This window comes from Ambystoma mexicanum, chromosome 3p (assembly GCF_040938575.1).
Source record: "Ambystoma mexicanum isolate Mex_15411 chromosome 3p, UKY_AmexF1_1, whole genome shotgun sequence".
In the NCBI taxonomy this organism is placed as follows: Eukaryota; Metazoa; Chordata; class Amphibia; order Caudata; family Ambystomatidae; genus Ambystoma; species Ambystoma mexicanum.
This window is the reverse complement of record NC_090925.1, coordinates 33,987,369-34,006,324: the sequence shown is the minus strand read 5'-3', so window position 1 is coordinate 34,006,324 and position 18,956 is coordinate 33,987,369. Positions and strand designations below refer to the sequence as shown.

The 18,956-nt window shown below is 47.4% G+C and overlaps 1 protein-coding gene across 1 annotated transcript; it reads left to right on the top strand.

Moving 5' to 3' along the window:
• Nucleotides 1-861: 861 nt before the first annotated feature.
• Nucleotides 862-15,702, top strand: LOC138580108 (trypsin-like). Its single transcript, XM_069650386.1, has 5 exons — nucleotides 862-927; nucleotides 4,150-4,312; nucleotides 11,877-12,130; nucleotides 14,591-14,727; nucleotides 15,458-15,702. The coding sequence occupies exons 1-5, from the start codon at nucleotides 888-890 to the stop codon at nucleotides 15,605-15,607; spliced, it is 744 nt and encodes a 247-aa protein (XP_069506487.1). The 5' UTR covers nucleotides 862-887; the 3' UTR covers nucleotides 15,608-15,702.
• Nucleotides 15,703-18,956: the final 3,254 nt, after the last annotated feature.

Genomic DNA, 18,956 nt, shown 5'->3' with positions numbered 1-18,956 from the left:
GGTGGGACGGAGCTGCGTGTATAGGGGTCCATCTTCCTCTGTGCCAAGCCACGCCGCCAAAACTGTTCCAGTTCAACCAACCATGAAATTAAAAGGCTTATTTTATAAAGGTAACCTAGTTATTCAAATATGACAATGTAAAATCACTTAATTTAGTAACGCTTAGGTCAATGCTCCTTACACAACATATGTCCTTCAGCTTCGTCTCAGGTCATAACTTGGTGGAGTAAAAAACCCACCATAATGCCCCCTCGCCCGGTCTGTAAGGCCATATTAATATTGTCCACAGGACACTCACTTTTATTTGGGATCATGATTGCTGGAGAGCCGTCCTTGCATTGAAAGATTTAGATTGGTGAATGACATGCCTACTAGGCTCTCCTTTTTGCATCGTGTTGTATGCTGTGACGTAACATTGTGCGCTGCCCCTTACTCTGCATATACTCCCACGCTCCCTCATAATGTACTGTGTAAACCGTGGATTGCACTGCATTCACCATGGCATGTCCTTCCTGTGACATTAAGGCCCCAATGGGTCCATCCGAGCCCTAGGGCTGAAAGAACAAGCTGTGAATGGTCCCAGCATTCAATGCTGGTCTTCAGTGGCAGATGCTGGAAAATTGTGCATTGTATCAAGTACGTGTACATCTGGAATCGACATGTGTGCATAGAATGAAGGCCGATCCAGCTAATTATTAACCTGTGTATCATGAGGTTCCTTTATCTGCTTTCCATGAGGATAATGAGTTTACTTTCCATGTTATCACGTGTTGCATTCTGAAATAGAACTGGATTAGCGTAGCCTTGAGATAACCCCTGGGGCTCTTGGGTATAAATATTAGCGTTTGTCTCAGAGAAGCCACCACTGAGAGACTCCCAGATCAACCATGAAGTTCCTTGTGATCTGCGCTCTTCTGGGAGCCGCTGGTATGCTCAATCCACAATATCCATGTTATGCATGTGCAGGAATTTTTCAGCGCAGAACTAGCTGAGGAGCAACAGAGCGCTGTATATAGGGGTCACGCCCATGTGGCTGCAGTTAGGGTGCTGGGATAGCAAAGGTAACGGTAAGAGAAGGAGGAGCAGGAAAGGGGGAGGAGCCCCGGGAGGGAGAAGACGGTCCAATATCTTCTTGCCAGTTCGTCAGTTACAAATTTCAGCCCTACAACAGTAACAGAGAACAGTTAGAATAGCAGTTAGCGAACAATAGCCCGCCACCGCCAATCAAAAACAGCTGTGTGTAAGAGGCTTGTAGAGGGATTTGTTCACTGAAAGGAAAAGGGGGTCGCTATTGAGGTGTCAGAAGAACAGAAACTCTCATGTTTTGTGTTGTGTATGGCTTGTTTTGGCAAGAAGGAATGTTGTGATGTCATGTGGAGTGTTGATACCTGAATGTCAGAATGCATGGGTGAGGGTTCCGAGCCAAGCAGTTAGGACGCCTTCCTGCCTGGGTGATGGAGCCAGTGTCTTGTCCTATTCATGTAACTTGCTGGTAACCTATGTAATTGCCTATAAAGGGGCTTGAGAAGTTGTAATAAACCTTACCAGTCAAACCCAAGAAGGCTGAAGGTCACTACTTTACATTTACACTATAGTTCAAGGGTCGTTTCCAGTTTTCCAGGAACATCAAAGACTATACATTGCAATGATGAACATTTCAGTGACTCCAGATGCATGTACCAGCAGGTTTCTTAAAGAACATGTACTGGGCAGATTTGGTTAAATAGGCTTCCTAAAAAATGGAATGCTGTGGCTCACAGGGAAAAGGATCACACTAAGTCTATAAGATTCCTGATGCATATTTTATCAATGTATTCTCCGTGAAACCTCTGATCATAATTCATTTATAGAATCTATGTTCTAGATTTCATCAATATCACTGGCGTTAATGCGTCCCATAATCACATATCCTGCACTGAAAATCTTATTGAGTGGCTTGTTTTGGGGAGCAGAGTGGCCCTGCGCCCGCACCCAGCTGCAAAGCAAGAAACCTTGGGGTCATCTTTGACTCAACTCTCTTCTTCTCCTCTCACATCTCGGACATCTCTAAAAAGTCTAACTATCAGCTACACCTCCTCTGAGGTACTCTACCTTTTCTCACTTTCCCCCAGTGGCTCACTGTCTCCAGAGCCCTGATTCTCTCTAGGCTAGACTTTTGTAACAGCCTCTTCCTCAACCTCCCTGCTTCAGCCCTGAGCCTTCTCCAACTCATCCAGAACAGAACCGCAAGACTTATCCTTGGCCTCAAGCCCAGGGACAGCATCTTTCCGATGCCGAAATCCTTTCACTGGCTCCCTGTGGCAGCAAGGATCAAATTCAAGACCCTTATCATTGTCCACAAGGCATTCTGGGCCTGGGGCCTACCTAACTGCAACGCTGCCTACCTAACTACTGTCCATCATGAGCCCTGCGCTCATCTACTTTCAACCTTCTGCGAGTGAGCAGGTTTCTCCAAGCAGAGATTTGGAGGGAGATCCTTATCCTCAGCAGGTGCCTCCCTCTGGAATAGCCTACCTGCCGCTCTCTGTCTTGAGTCAGATCTTCTTAAATTCTGGAAACTCCTCAAGACTTTGCTCTTCTCCCTTTCCTTCTCTTTGCCTCTACCCTGCTAACCTAGTTCCGTTGTTTAATCCCTTTTTCCCTCCTCTTCTTTCAGTATGCTGACTGGCCTCCGGGCACACCTCAGAGTCTCACTGGTCCTCGGCACCCCTGTCAGTCCTCTCTCGCCCTTATCTCAGGAACCTTCACCCCACCCACAATCAACGCACTTGAGAAATGAACCCTAGAGAGTGGCTCTCTCTGCACTTAACCCAATCTCAACTAACCGGTTGCACTGATCCTCCCCCGACCTGTGACCCTCTGCGCACTTGCTCGATCTGCACGCACCTCACCTGAAGATCATCTATTCTGGTCTTCCTTGTCTTCAGCCCTAAATTGCACTGTTTAAAACTGCAGAATCGCTGTCAGGCCTATTTGCTGTATCCCAAACTGTTAATTGTATTTTCAAGCACTTACTCTTCGTGTGCAGAATATTATCATCTCAGAATTTCAAGGGATCTGGGCGACTGTTTGTTTTTTCCCCATGCTCCCACCCTCCTTGAGCGCTTTGAAACACTTGCCTATGTATATGTGCTATATAAATAAACAATACAATACAATGCTGCAGCGGGTGAATAAGTCCAATGGAGCTGCTTATGCAACATGTCCGTGACGACTGTACCTCCTCGAGGAAAACCAGACGACCCCTGAGCAGCTCCTTGTACTGGTTCCTGCAGTGACATGACCTTATAGAGATTTCAAGTTTTGATGGCATTAGGAATCTTCTCGTCTGGTCCCCCCAAATGGAAATTGCCTACATTCCCAAATGTAAATTGATGGGGCATGGTTCCTTGTCACAAGTGTGTGATAAATATATATTTAGTGGGAGTTAGCAGCAAATGTTTCATGGATCTAATATGTGAAGAGAACATTAAGATCCATGGGGAGATATCTAAAAAGGTGGGAAAAAGACATCATATGAATGATCTATGAATAATGATGTCATGAAAATATAGTGCACAAAGAACGCGAAGTGACTGTCCGAAGAGAGTTTGATCTTATAGCAATAGAGCGCTCCACTTGATATGAAGATGTAACTTTACGCAAGGATGAAAATTCTGATTACAAATGGTCATTACACCACATCCTGCTATATTGGTATTATGGCAAATGGTCAGGTACAGAGAGCATCAGAGACCATAGCACAGCCATCTGAATATGATAAACCAATGATTAAGAAGTGGTCAGACTGTTTTGCCAAAATGTATAGCTACCACTGATCGGGACTGTTGCTTCAGGCCGCTACAGAATGAAAAGCACAAGGTGAACAAATTAGAGTAGCCGGAGATATGGCTCCTATAAGACACATCAGTGCTCCTATTGTGAAGCATACAAGTTTAAGAACCCATAGGGCTTGATCTGGGGTTCAAATCCCAGCTATGGAAGGTGACCAAATAAGGTTTTGTTTAGTTGCAGTGCATTAATCATGGTTCAAGCCAGGCCATTGGTAGATTCATGTATTCGGACCTTCTTATTTGAGCGTGTTTTTGAAATAGCTATGTAACTGTAGAAATGAGTAACTGACACTGGGATTTCTTTTCTCCTTTCCAGCCGCCTTCCCCATTGACGACGATGATGACAAAATTGTTGGCGGCTACACTTGTGGCAAGAACGCTCTGCCCTACCAAGTGTCCCTGAATGTCGGCTACCATTTCTGCGGCGGGTCCCTCATCAACAGCCAATGGGTGGTGTCTGCTGCTCACTGCTACCAATCGTAAGTGCACCAGAGGTCTCAATTCATTTAATTAACTGCCATGGGTTTTCCCCCCAGTGCCAAGGCCTTTTTGGTGATTTCAGTATTTCACCATGCAAAGCCTTCTAACATTTTCTCCTTCATTAACCCCTTAAGTGCCAATGACGAGCTATCTCGTCCTTGGCACTGGGGAGGTAATCCCAAGGACGAGATACCTCGTCCTTGGCACTTAAAGAGCAGGCAAACGGCATGCTGACCAATTACTCAGTCTGACCGAAGCCTGCTACCTCAGCCATGCCTGTTCATTTCAGGCAGGTCAGTGAGGGAAGTCATGTATGTTGGTGCAGATTCATGTGTTGGACAGGTTGGTCCCCATTTCCTTCATGGTGCTAGAAGAACTGAAGGGCTATTGAATTTGCCTTTGATAAACTGGCACACCTCATTCTTATTTATGAACTTTAGGAGTCAACAACATCTCTAAGGTGAAGTCAATCCCTCCAAATCCGCTTACAGCTGACCTACTCCCTTCAGCAATGCTTAGCAATAGCTGGTCAATAGCTACCTTGAACAGGTGGCCCAGCCCCATCAAGGCCATAGCATCAGACGCACAGATGTGTTGGGAGAGCATCACCAGATCAACTTGAACTCCATGCACTCTGTCCTCCCCGCAAACTGCTCCACGGGTGCAGCACCTTTAACAAAACTGCAAGATAACCTACCCAGAATTACCAGAAATATTAAGTCAAACCCGTAGAAAGTAACAAGCTACAATATGTCTTTGAAAAGCAACACTCTAAACTTCGCACACAGGTGTGCTGAAATAAAGGATAGGCTATGTTTAGCATTTCTAAAGAACCTCCAAAGCTTAACCTTTGGTTGACTCCCAAAGCCAATGGCAGACAGACACTCTTGCACAAGACCATCTCATATCCGCTCACCGAATCTCCAGGACAGGAGCAAACAACTGGCAAGAGTGTGCTCCATTGAACACCATCCCCAAAATGAGACAATGGTCCTCATTACAATGTTGCCGGTCCCTGTAAGCTCACCGGCACCTTTGTTTCCGGACTGGAAAACTACAAGTCTGCCTGCTGGAGCCACTGTGCCGACAGGTCGGACCCTGCTGGGCGCAGCGGCCATGGTAGACAGACTTGTCATGGGAGCACCGGTACCGTTGCTAACGTTGACGGTGCTCCCTTCTCTCCACTCCCATAGAGTTCCGGAGGACTCTATGGGAATTGGGATTAAAAAATGTACCCGCGCCTAACTTCCCGGCTGCTGGACTTGTAATAGCCCAGTGGCACCAGGGAGTCAGGCAACGGTAAATTATTATGGGTCTGGCGGCAGCCCGCCAGTAGCACCGGTAGGTTTACCGCCGGACGCCTACTGAGGCCCAATGTTTTATTACACCTCCTCAGCTTCTGGAAGACCCATCATCACAAGGGGTCATTGGCTATTCTTGTTGATAACAATGACACTTCTTTTAATGACACAAATGTTTCTGTGCTGGGTACATGGCCGTCTCTTAATCAGCACTTGCCCTCGGGCTCCCTTTCCCGAACTAATCCAACTTGGTACACCTTGCCCACTCCACTCATCCTCACTTTCCCCCCTTTTTCACCTGGCACTTCCCTATCCCCTTCTCTGGGGACACCTAACTCCTGAACTTCTCCTTCTATCCCCTCACCCCCTGCACTTACAACCTTCTCAAGCACTTGCGCGGTAGGAGGGTCTTTTCTTTTGCTATTATTCCCTTGTCCCCCGGTTCCCATCTTGTCTTGTGGTGCATGGAAACACGCGTGTATAGGCACCATACGAATGTCCAGAAAAATACAAATTAAAAACAAACAATAAATAAAATCAATTTAATTGGGAAGTCACACCTTCTGAGGACTTGTCCTTTTCTGTCCATTTTCACAATGTGCGGTTCCCAAGTCTACTACTTCGAAAACAGCTGTTCCATACTACCTTTTAAACAATCGCAAAACACGTTTGTCCCTGTTGATCTGTTGGGCCATTTTATGACCCCCAAGTTCTGGTGTTTCATGACTTCATATCATTCTAGATGACTCTAGACTTTACCCAAAAAATTATCCTGCTTGGACATTTTAAACCCTGGGGAGAGTCCATCTGCAGTGTATTGGTATCTATAAATATAGCAATCATTAATCTCAACTGTGTAGCGCTTGCCAAGTGTGCAGGCTGTACCTGGGACCTGATATTGAATAAGAACCCCGTAACCCTGCACCCCAAAAGATCAAAGATGAAGAGTAAGTCGTTTGGGCTCACTGCACAAAAATGCCATACTCGCTTAAAGTGGAAAAGATTGCCTTAATGTGACTGTCCACAGGTTACAAAAACATGCTAACATGCCTCCCTGGCCTTACAGACTAACATATCACTTAACAATTGCCAAACAATTAAATAATTAATCAACTTACAATTCATCACCTCTTGCCCCATGCTCCCTCCCCTCACCCTCAATTCCTCTTAACCTGCATTCCTGCCATCTCCCATCTTCTCCCATAGGCCACATCCCTCCTTCTTCAATACCTCTTCCCCCTCTTTGTACCCCCGGGATAGACTGCTCGTACGAACAGCATCAGCCCGCTCTTTCACTGCGCTAGTACCCCTTTTTGCTTCCCCCAAACATCCTCCAAAGGGCCATGTCTCCACCAACCCCATGCTCCTGCTCCCTCCCCCCATGCTCACCTCAACACCAATCTCCCTCCGACCTACTCTATGACCTGCAGCCAGGTTGACCTGCCACATCAGCAGCAACATGAATCCAAGTCTAACATGCCCCAACCTTTCACACAATGCCACCAATCACCCCTTCATAAACAATCACCCGTCATCCAACTGACCTGCAAAACAAAATGGCGGGACCAAAAACCTGCTGAAACACAATCTCACAGAGAGGACTAAAGAGTGGGAGGGCGGGGAGGAACATAGACACTGTCAACCGTCGATTGGCTCCCGAACCTTCCCTCCCCATTATATAACTCCGGAAGAGGCGCACGCTATACCCAGGTCAGCTCACTGGCCTGTGCAATGCCCAAAAGCACGCTGGGGAGAAACTCTCGCGTGTAACCCCCGGTGTCACCTTATCTTCGCACACAGGGCCTACCACATCCCAAAAGCCCCATAGATGTTTTCTAGCCAGTATGCTACATGGCTGGAACTCCACACTTCCAGCAGACACGTTGTCCCACAAATGACTGTGATCAAGTTATTGTAACAGTTTTACATTATTAAACGACAGGCATTAAATACCATCACCCGCAGAATCAAAGCCTTGCTCTCCAACAGGAAAGTGTCAAACAAGACCAACACTAGTAACTAAAGTAGAACCAGCAAGATATGATATGATATGATGTGACATTTGTAACGCTCCTATACACAAGTGTTTCAAGGTGCGACAAGGCAAGGGAGGGGAACAGAGGGGGGACAGAGACAGCGGTTTTACTAGGCCAAGTGTCATTGAGATCGCACAAGTGCCGGGGGAGTGGGAGGGGAAAAGTGCCAGGGGAAAGGGGAGGGGGCAGTGCTGTGAATGGGATGAAAACAATAACAACAAGTGTGGCCAGCAGGTGGCAGATGCAAGGTTAAGTGCAGACAGCAGGTGTCCAAAAGTGCAGGTAGGGGACTGTAGGTGTTACAGATACAGACCCAAGTTCAAGGGTTTCCATGAGACAGTGTGCCTGTGCAACTGGGCAGGCAGGGAACTAGGCCCGGAATTAGAGGCTAGCCAGGTGGCCAGTGCAGTATGAGACCGGAAATCAGCAGGGGCGAGAAAGAGTGAAGGCAGAAGTAGAGGAAGGTCTTTAGGTACTTCCAGAACCGGGGATGGTTTTCCTCAAGTTTCAGAGAGGCAGGGAGGCTGTTCCAAAGGGTGGCCCCAGCCGAAGAAATAGATCTACCACCAACCTGTTGCTTGGAGAAGCGACTGACCCTGAGAGAGGTGGAGGTGGAGGGGTGAGGAGCTCGAGTAGGAAGGCATTTATGAAGAGAGAGCTAGAAGTATTGAGGTCCCAGGCCCCACAAAGCCTTGTGGACAATGCAGAGGGTCTTGAATGTAATCCGTGCATCCACTGGGAGCGAATGGAGAGATTTCAGGGCTGGAGAGAAACAATCCTTGGGCTTGAGTCCAAGGACAAGTCTCGCAGCCCTGTTCTGGATGAGTTGCAGAGGGCGGAGAGTAGAAGCAGGCAGATTTAGAAAGAGGCTGTGGAAGTAAAGGAAAGGCAGAGTACCTCTGAGGAGGTGCAGTAGGAAGTTTGACTTCTTAGAGACGTCAGAGATGTGAGGAGAAAATGAGATTGTGGAGTGGAAGATGCTAGAAAATAGATGGAAGTGATTAGGCACCTATTAGATAAATAAATAAATACTGATTGTAGAATATTAAAGTGCAGTTTATAGTAAAAACTCCAGGATTCCTAATCAAACTATGAGAAGCAGAAAAGCACATTCACATCATTGCAGAATTATTCACTGGCAAATTGCATCTTCTATGCAGAGTTATGTAAAAACCAGAGATAAATCTCTGTTGGCACAGAATGGAAGTACAGTAAAAGCTGGATTATCTGGCACCAACGGGACTAAAGCGGTGCCAAAGAACAAATCACACCAGATAACTGAATGTCAGTATCCTGAACCTCACCTCAGTGAGCTGTATTGCTGGTTATCCGACCTCAAATCTTTGCTACCAGCATTTCCTTAACCTCAAATGCATTTTTACTGAAAATGTCAAAGCGTTCCGGTTAATGAAGTGCCAGTTAATAAATCTTCTTCACCAGGGAGCACATCTGACACGCTCAATGCATCCCCTGATTTGCCTCCCGTTTAGGCTTTTCCAATAATGGTATAAGGTAGCAGGAGTACAGCTAACTTGCTCAAGGCATTCCCTGATTTGCTCCACTTTTAGGCTTTGGTAATATGCTAGAAGGTAGCAGCAGCACAGCTGACACGCTCAAGGAATCCCCTGATTTACTCCACTTTTAGGCTCTGTGATTATGGCGTAAGGTATCAGGAGCACAGCAGACACGCTCAATGCAGCCCCACTTTTAGGCTTTGCGATAATGGTTTCTACATTGGTATATATCTCTACCTGTGGTGTTCCCCAGGGGTCTAACCTCTCGCCCTGGCTGTTGAACCAATATCTGGCACTTCTTGCCCACCGCATCGCCGTTCTCTGCGACAACTTTCACTGCTATGCAGATGATACTCAGCTCTTTTTCAGGCTCCCGTGAGTCACCTCTTCTCCTTCTCTCATCTCCGGCTGTCTGCCTGCTATCCAGGAGTGGTGTGCCGCCAATGATCTCTGCCTTAATGCCAGTAAGACTCAGATTCTCCTCATCAGCACACCCGCTACCTCCTTTCCTGTCACAATCTGGCCGGCCCTCTCCCTGCTCCCACCTGTGAGGCAAAAAACCTTGGGGTCCTCTTCGACTCCACAATCTCCTTCACTCCTCACATCTCTGATTTCTCTCAGAAGTCCCATTACCAGCTGCACCTCCTCAGAGGTATTCTTCCTTTCCTCTCCTTCCCCCAGAAGCTCACTGTCTCCAGAGCTCTGGTTCTCTCTAGGCTGGACTACTGCAACAGCCTCTTTATGCATCTGCCTGCCTCTACTCTCTGCCCTCTGCAATTCATCCAGAACAGGACTGCAAGACTTTTCCTTGCCCTCAAGCCCAGGGATCGTATCTCTCCAGGACTGAAATCTCTTCACCGGCTCCCAGTGGCTACAAGGATTAAGTTCAAAACCTTCTGCATTGTCCACAAGGCCTTCTGGGGCCTGTGGCCTAAATACTTTCAGCTTTCTCTTCCTAAATATCTTCCTTCTCAAGCTCTTCGCTCATCCGCCGCCAACCTCCTCAGGGTCAGTCACTTCTCCAAGCAACGAGTTGGTGGTAGATCTCTTTCTTCGGCTGCGGCCACCTCAAGACCTCCCTCTTTGCTTCTGCCTTCTCTACTCCTCTCCCTTGCTGTACTCCTGGATGAAACTGCACTGGTTACCTGACTACCCTCTGTTCTCAGGCCTAGGTCCACCCTGCCAGTTGCACACCTGCACTGCCCCCCTGGCAACCCATGCACTCTGGGCCCGTGCCTGCATCCCTACAACCCCCTACCAGCACTGATACCTGCCGTCTGCAAGTACCCTTCACCTGCCACCAACTAGCTGCACCTCTTATTAATTATTCTTATGTATTGTTTTTATTTATTTATTTACTGTTTATCCTATGTACTGCACTTTCCCCTCCCCTTACACTTTTCCCCTCGGCTTCCTCTGCACTTGCGCGATCTCAATGTCACCTGGCCTAACAGGATCGCTGTCTCTGTCTTCCCTCTGTTCCCCTCTCCTGCCTCCTTGCGCCTTGAAACACTTGTTTATAGGTGCGTTATAAATGCCATATCATATCATAAGGTAGCAGTAGCACAGCTGACATGCACAAGGCATACCCTGATGTGCTCCACTTTTAGTCTTTGTGATTATGGCATAAGATAGCTGGAGCACGTCAGACACATTCAAGGCATCCCCCGATTTGTCCCGCCTTTTTGTTTTGTGTTTATGGCGTAAGGTAGCCAGAACACGTCCGACATGCTCAGGGCATCATCCCCTGATTTGCTTCACTTTAAGACTCTGATTATGGAATAAGGAAGCAGGAGCACAGCTGACATGCTCAGGGCATCATCGCCTGATTTGCTTCACTTTAAGACTCTGATTATGATTTGCTTCACTTTAAGACTCTGATTATGGCATAAGGAAGCAGGAGCACAGCTGTCATGCGCAGGGCATCCGCTGATTTGCTTCACTTTAAGACTCTGATTATGGCGTAAGGTGGCTGGAGAACAGTTGACATGCTCAGGGCATCCCCTGATTTGCTTCACTTTAAGACTCTGATTATGGCGTAAGGTAGCAGGAGCACAGCTGACATGCTCAGGGCCTCCGCTGATTTGCTTCACTTTAAGACTCTGATTATGGGGTAAGGTAGCTGGAGAACAGCTGGCATTATCAGGACATCCCCTGATTTTCTCCACTTTTAGGCTCTGTGTTTATGGCGTAAGGTAGCAGGAGCACAGCTGGCATTCTCAGGGTATCCCCTGGTTTGCTCCAGTGCAATTCTTTGGGCATTCTGCTCTATGTGCCCGAGAATCAGCGCAGAGGACATATGACACCAACTGATTGTAGCTCTGGCAATTTTACACTATTTGTGGGGAATTCGCAAATATTTTTGCAAAACTTCCCTACAGGTTGTCAAAAGTGGCCTCCATGGCAGTGAATTCCAGTTACGCAAACGCTGTACCTCTTAAAATCCTTACATGTGTGTAAATCAGTTACAACTTTAAGTTTAGTGTGTCTGTTTTAAGTTTTCATTTATATTTCCCAGAAAGCCGTGAGTATGATATACTTTGGATATGAGCCCCAACAAATTAAATGTAAAATACATGTCTGTTAAATGAGTTAAATAGTCTGATTTTTAAATACTTTTTCCAAAGATTAACAATATACATGAATATAGATATATTTCTTTTGTATTTTATTATTATAAATAATGCAATATATGTCTTTTTTTAATTTTAGGCGTATTCAGGTGAGGCTCGGCGAGCACAACATCAACTCCAATGAAGGCACCGAACAATTCATTGACTCTGTCAAGGTCATCAGACATGGCAGCTACAACTCCCGGAACCTGGATAACGACATCATGCTCATCAAGCTGTCCCGCGCAGCGACGCTCAACAGCTACGTGAAGGCCGTCGCGCTGCCAACTGGCTGTGCTGCCACCGGAACACAGTGCCTGATATCCGGTTGGGGAAACACCTCCGGCAGTGGCTGTAAGTGACCAGGGTCTGGGTTAATGGGGGTTCTTGAGCAATGGCCTAGTGGTGGGATGTTGACACAGTGGACAGGGCTGTAAGTGACCAGGGACTGGGGCAATGGGGGTTCTTGAGCAATGGCCTAGTGGTGGGATGTTGACACAGTAGAACAATCTGTATGTGACCAGGGACTGGGGCAATGGGGTTTCTGGAGCAATGGCCTAGTGGTGGGATGTTGACACAGTAGAAAAAGCTGTAAGTGACCAGTGTCTGGGGCAATGGGGGTTCTGGAGCAATGGCGTAGTGGTGGGATGTTGACACAGTAGAACAATCTGTATGTGACCAGGGACTGGGGCAATGGGGGTTCTGGAGCAATGGCCTAGTGGTGGGATGTTGACACAGTGGACAGGGCTGTAAGTGACCAGGGTCTGGGGCAATGGGGGTTCTGGAGCAATGGCCTAGTGGTGGGATGTTGACACAATGGAAGTGGCTGTAAGTGACCAGGGACTGGGGCAATGGGGGTTCTTGAGCAATGGCCTAGTGGTGGGATGTTGACACAGTGGACAGGGCTGTAAGTGACCAGCGAGTAAATGGATATTATTAGTGGATGAATTTCACAAACTATGTTCTGAGCAGAGGCCTATGTATTGAACTTGTGGTTGGATAGGACTCCTACAATCAGCTGTGTTTGGAAATCACCCCCATCCCCATCACCCCTCTCCAATAGAGAGAGAACCATAATGCTTAATAATGTGCAAGGAAATTCTTGTGTCATTTTCTGCCTGGATTTGCGTGGTGGTGGATGTGTTTCTTCGTGTATCTGAAAAATATATCCTACAAACAAAATAAGTAATGAGCTTGAGCATATGCCTGAGACTTCTGTATGCTCAATGCACTGTGTGCACTACAAGTAATACTACAAATCTGGAAAGTAGTGCATATTTGTTCAATGCACTGTGTGCACTACAAGTAATACTACAAATCTGGAAAGTAGTGCATATTTGTTCAATGCACTGTGTGCACTACAAGTAATGCTACAAATCTGGAAAGTAGTGTATATTTGTTCAATGCACTGTGTGCACTACAAGTAATACTACAAATCTGGAAAGGAGTGCATATTTGTTCAATGCACTGTGTGCACTACAAGTAATACTACAAATCTGGAAAGTAGTGCATATTTGTTCAATGCACTGTGTGCACTACAAGTAATACTACAAATCTGGAAAGTAGTGCATATGTGCTCAATGCAACATGTGAACTACAATTAATACTACACATCAGGAAAGCCGTGCATATGTGCTCAATGCAACATGTGAACTACAATGAATACTACAAATCACGAAAGCAGCCATATGTGCGAAATGCAACATGTGAACTACAATTAATACTACAAATCAGGAAAACAGTGCACATGTGCTCTTTGCAACATGTGAACTACAAGTAATACTACAAATCTGGAAATTAGTGCATATGTGCTCAATGCACCATGTGAACTTCAATTAATACTACAAATCTGGAAAGCTGTGCATACATGCTCATTGAAACATGTGCACTACAATTAATACCACAAATCTGGAAGGCAATGCAGATGTGTTCAATGCAACATATGTGTCACAATTATTAGTAAAAATCAGGAAATCAGTAAATCAGTGCACATGTGCCCAATCCATGTGCACTAGAATTACATGTAGAAATCAGGAATGCAGTGCTTTTGTGCCTGATGCAACATATGCACTACAATTAATAGCACAGATCAGGAAAACAGTGCATATGTTCTTGATGCAACGTGTGAACTACAATTAATAGCACACATCAGGAAAGCAGTGCATATGTGCTCAATGCAAATGTGCACTAGACTTAATAGCACAAATCAGGAAAGCAGGGAATATGTGTGAATTCCTTGGACTGTAGAATTCTTTAAGCGAACCCCAGGGATCTGATATTAGTCCCACTCTGAAGTATATTTTGTTATGGTAAATCCTATTTTGGTATTGCCTTTAGCTTAGATTATTAATATTTCATAATCTTTTGAGTGACACAAGTAACTCCATACTAACTTATACTTAAGTGCTGGAATTGACTGTATATGCAGTCATTTCTTTGTGAAAGGTTTGTTACAGATAAGGCTTATGGGTAGAAATAGTGAATTAAGAGAGGACACTTCCTGCACACAACTGCAATCTAGAGATCCTTCCAGGAAGGCAACGGCCCCTCCCAGTCGCTGCCCCTCCCAGTCGCTGGGCACTTTTTATGAACGCATTATTAGGATTACTGTTATTATGTATTTTCATAGCACACACTTAGCTCTCTGGAGCAACAGACCTCTGCACAGCAGCATGTGCACTGAGCGAATGTATGCACTGGTGCACGACACACACAATAGTGATTGGGTTGTGGCCCAAAAACATTCATTGCACTTTGTGGCCGGCATAGCATGGAATAGGGGTCACATACTTTCTTCTTCTCGTGTTTCCTCAGCAAGCTACCCCAGCCAGCTGCAGTGCCTGAACGCCCCCATCCTGTCATCGAGCCAGTGCACCAACGCCTACCCGGGGCAGATCACCAGCAACATGTTCTGCGCTGGATTCCTGGAAGGAGGAAAGGACTCTTGCCAGGTACGTGCCCCTCGCCTGGCCTGGATGCAGCACCAGACATTCTGTGGCTTCAATGCTGCAGGTAGTCCATTTATGCAGCCACAGAGGCTTTACTGAGATGCCAGAGTCTTGGAGATCAGAAGTTAACTCAACAATCATTTGGGGGATGGTGTTTCCACAGGATAATTTAGGGGGTTGACCCCTATCTTGCATCAATAATATCTCAGTAAGATTAATAGCAAAGAACCCCAGGGTTGAGTTTTTGGCTTGTCTCACAATTCTGCAATTTATAAGAGAAACACATTCTCTATTTCTGATATACCTAAAATGTTTGGAGCAACCGTGGGAGCACGTGGGTCCCTGAAACAGAAGCACCCAGATAGAGACCACTTGCAAGGAAGGCTGCACCCCTGGTTTTGTGAACTAGCATGTGCCGCCTGCTTGGAAGTGACTCACCTCTCTCCCCTCAATGCATGAGTCCCGCAGTCACATCTGCATCAGAGAGCTTCAACCACGCATCATCCTGGGGTGCGGGGATCAGTCCCAAACCGACAAGTTTACTAATGTTCAGTGACCCAGTACAGTAAGCTTGCAGTGCCTACGCACAGGTTCAGAATGCCGCGAGGTGGGATTTTAGTATTTGTTGTGGTGGACCTGTGGTCATGAGATACGTCCTACTAATAACTTCTGCTTGCATGTAGTGTCTCATGGGTACGGCTGCTTGACCACTCTCTCGCTTTCTGCCCTACAGGGTGACTCCGGTGGCCCCGTGGTCTGCAACGGTCAACTCCAGGGCATCGTCTCCTGGGGATACGGGTGCGCCCAGAGAAACAACCCCGGAGTCTACACCAAGGTCTGCAATTACGGCACCTGGATCAAGAACACCATCGCTGCCAATTAGTCATTTGCTTCTTCATATAATGACCATCCATTCACATTAGTGTTTGCAACTCTGTAGCGCTGCAGAAGAAAAATAAATTACACAATTAAATACTGTGTGGGGTCCATCTTTATTGAGCAAAGTTGAGTTGATGAATTTCGCCTGTGAACACGTCCTGACCTAAAAACTCCAAACGTGCAGAACACATGCAGACAAGTTGATAGGCGTGTGTAACATACTAGTGCCCAGACATCACAGATGAAGACTGAGACACCCCTTACTAGCTGCAGAGTGGAAATTTCCAGATAAACCACATGTCTTTGTTGACCTATCACCCGGCATGAACGCCCCATTGATGGTTCAGGTGTGAATATATATAAAGCCATGGACTGTGGAGGAAACCCCAGCTGCCACTTCTTACCCACATGTGCTATTAGTCGCGTGCCCCGGCAGAGGCATGTTACCATGTTCTGAGTCCGTCTCTGACATTGAAAAAGGTGATCAACTCTACGTCAACCCATCGAAAGAGGACTGTTAAGGTGCCATCCAGCCGGAAGTGTAGCCCCAATGTCTCCTTAATGCATGGGACGACTAAGTGGCTCCACAAAGCGCCTTGGCACCCTCTAAAAGCCGTTTTACCTCAAGGCAGAGCTGAAGGTTGCCATTCAACACCAAAGTGCGTTTTCCTCTTCTCACTTCCTCCATCACCTGTGCACTTAATTCTCTCTTTCCCACCAATGGTCCTTCTTCTCTCCCTTCTACCTGTGCTCCTCATTTTCTCTTTCCCTGATCCACCCTTCACCTTCACTCCTCTTTCTCCCTCCTACACCATTGCTTCAATCTTTCTCTGCTTTCCTATTTGCAGTGTTCCCACGCTCTGTTCTGTGCCTCTCTCTCTCTCTCTTATCTTCTGACTGTAAAGGGCCTTCTCCACTTCTATCCTCCCATGGCCATGGTCTTGGGACGCATAACTGTTCGAGTGCGTACAGGAGCATTTTGCGTGTCTCCCTTTCTTGCAGCACAGGATCTTCAGGTGTAGGCAATTGGCCAGTACAGTCAATGTGACTGTAGCAAAGTTTGCTATATTGGATTTCTGTTCGCAAATGGCTTGTGCTGTTGCTTGCCGGTGAGGACCAGTGTGTTCGTAAAACCACAACTGCTCAGGATTTCAGGATTTTGAGCAATACAGTAGCCCATGGTATGACTCCACAATCCACAGTGCGACTGGCCCTTGTAAATCCTTGTGTTTCACTTATCCAGTCTTGTTTGTCTGCAGTGGCGGCTCCACATGCAGCAAAGTTCTCTTCATAATCTTCACAAACTCTTCCTTTGCTTTCCATGGATTGGTATTTGCTCTGTCCACGAGGGAGCGTGTGGGACACAAGGGCATGCTAGACACATGGTTAGCGTTGGACTGGTGTGCCCAGGAGATCCTCTTGGTACCTCCTCTGGAGCCCGTATTGTTACAGGTCTACAGCGGAATCCGGAATCCCTGTGAGCCCCCTCCCGCCCACAGAATCAGGCAGATGCTGGTGTGTTCGGTTCCGGCTCCCCGGTCGCTCTGCAGCGGCTGGGAACACCCCTTTTATTTATAGGGCACGCAGCATAGAGCAACGTCACTCTGCCGCGTGCTGGTACCCTTAAAGGGGCAGCACCACACTCCTTCTTTTTCAACAACAACAATAAACAAAGGATCACTACTTACTAAAACATATAACACACTGCAAACCAAAACCACAAAAACCCCTTTAATAACAACCACCCTGGATCCCTGCACCAACTGTCAGTTCCCCGGATGTTGCTTCCAGTTCAGGATTCCAGCACATAGTGAGGTGAGCAGGTTTCCCTCGTCCTGTCCTCAGGGGAAACCTCCTGCCGACCTCCTAGATTGGGACTCCCTCGCTTGAACTTTCGCAAGCCGGATAACTGGGCAGTGGAACCACAGCCACACCCTCAGCCACACCCTCATATGGAACCTCTGTCATGTCCCTGCTCTGCGCCGCTTCTGCCCTGGGCTCACCCAGTCTCTTGAAAAAGCTGGCGTTGCGAGGGACGTACACAGTTCCATCCGAGGCGGTCACCATCGATCCCTTCACGGCCACCACGTCCATCAGCCCCGGCTCATACGTTAAGGACAGATTTTCATGTGGGTGCTGGTTCCTTACCAACACCTCATCACTGGGGACAACCGCTGAGGTCTGAGTCCCTTCCGAACATTCTCCTGTTCAGTTCTTTGCTTCCTTTCCCTTTCCAGCTGCTGATTGTCAATCACGGTGTGCTCTCGCTCCCCCGTATCTGGCAATTAGCCTCTTGGACATCGCTTGAACAGTGCCTCTGCAGGCACCACACAGTATATGTATGGGGGTGGCTCGATATTCACGCAGAAATGTATACAGGGCCCTCTGCAAACACTGACCTTGTCGCTGGGCAATGCAGAATACTTTAGTGAGGGTCCTCATCATCCGCTCTGCCTCGCCGTTAGCCCAGGGCCACAGCGGTGTGACCTTTCAGTGGTGTATTCCATAGTCTTTCATCAATTTGGCAAAGCTCTCACCTTGATAGGGTGCGCCGTTGTCTGAGCACAGTACCTTGGGCAGCCCATGAATGGCAAAGATCTTCTCGACTGCCACCACCACATTCTCAAATGCCACTGACTCCACAAACTCCACCCCCGGGTACCTGGACCACTCATCCACGATGACTAAGAAATGCGTGTCCCTGGTTGTAGAGCCAACGTCAGTGTGGACCACCTCCCATGGTCTGGTTCCTCGCTGCATTGTCTCTATGGTGGGCTCCTTCTGTGCAGGTGACGCTGCCTGACACCACACGCATTCCGTGATGAATTCTTCCACATGCCTCTCCAGCTCTGGAAACCAGACCTTCTGGCGCAGACGGGCCTTCGTTTTGGCAGTACCCTGGTGTCCATGACGGGCTAGTTCGATAACCTACTGTGTTTTCCCTTGCAGGATCACGATCCGGTCACCTCTGAGTAACAGGCCAGTCTCGGAGAACGTCAATTCGTCCTTCACCCTCCACAGCTGTTCAAATGTGGCCCTGGCCTCTTCGGTCCGAAAGGCCAGAATGTCCAGTACAACCCTCCACAAACCCTGATGAATGGCCGACTTTAGGATGAGGAAGCATTCATCTTGCACTGCAGCCTGTTCCAATTTGCCCACCGACACTGAGTTGGGAGTAGCCGCTTCCACCACCAGTCGAACGTGAGCGTCAGCCTCCTCTGCACAGATGTTGAGCAGCCCATAAGACTCACCTCTCGGGTGTCTAGAGAGATAATCAGCTGCATTGTTGCTCCCAGGCCGGGACACTAGGGAGACTCCCTATTCTAGTAAAGCCAGCATCCATCGCTCAATTC

Coding starts and splice junctions, on each gene's coding strand:
- LOC138580108 (XM_069650386.1), top strand. CDS start 888: ATGAAGTTCCTTGTGATCTGCGCTCTTCTGGGAGCCGCTG. Junction 928..4,149: donor CGCTCTTCTGGGAGCCGCTG/GTATGCTCAATC, acceptor TCTCCTTTCCAG/CCGCCTTCCCCATTGACGAC. Junction 12,131..14,590: donor AAACACCTCCGGCAGTGGCT/GTAAGTGACCAG, acceptor GTGTTTCCTCAG/CAAGCTACCCCAGCCAGCTG.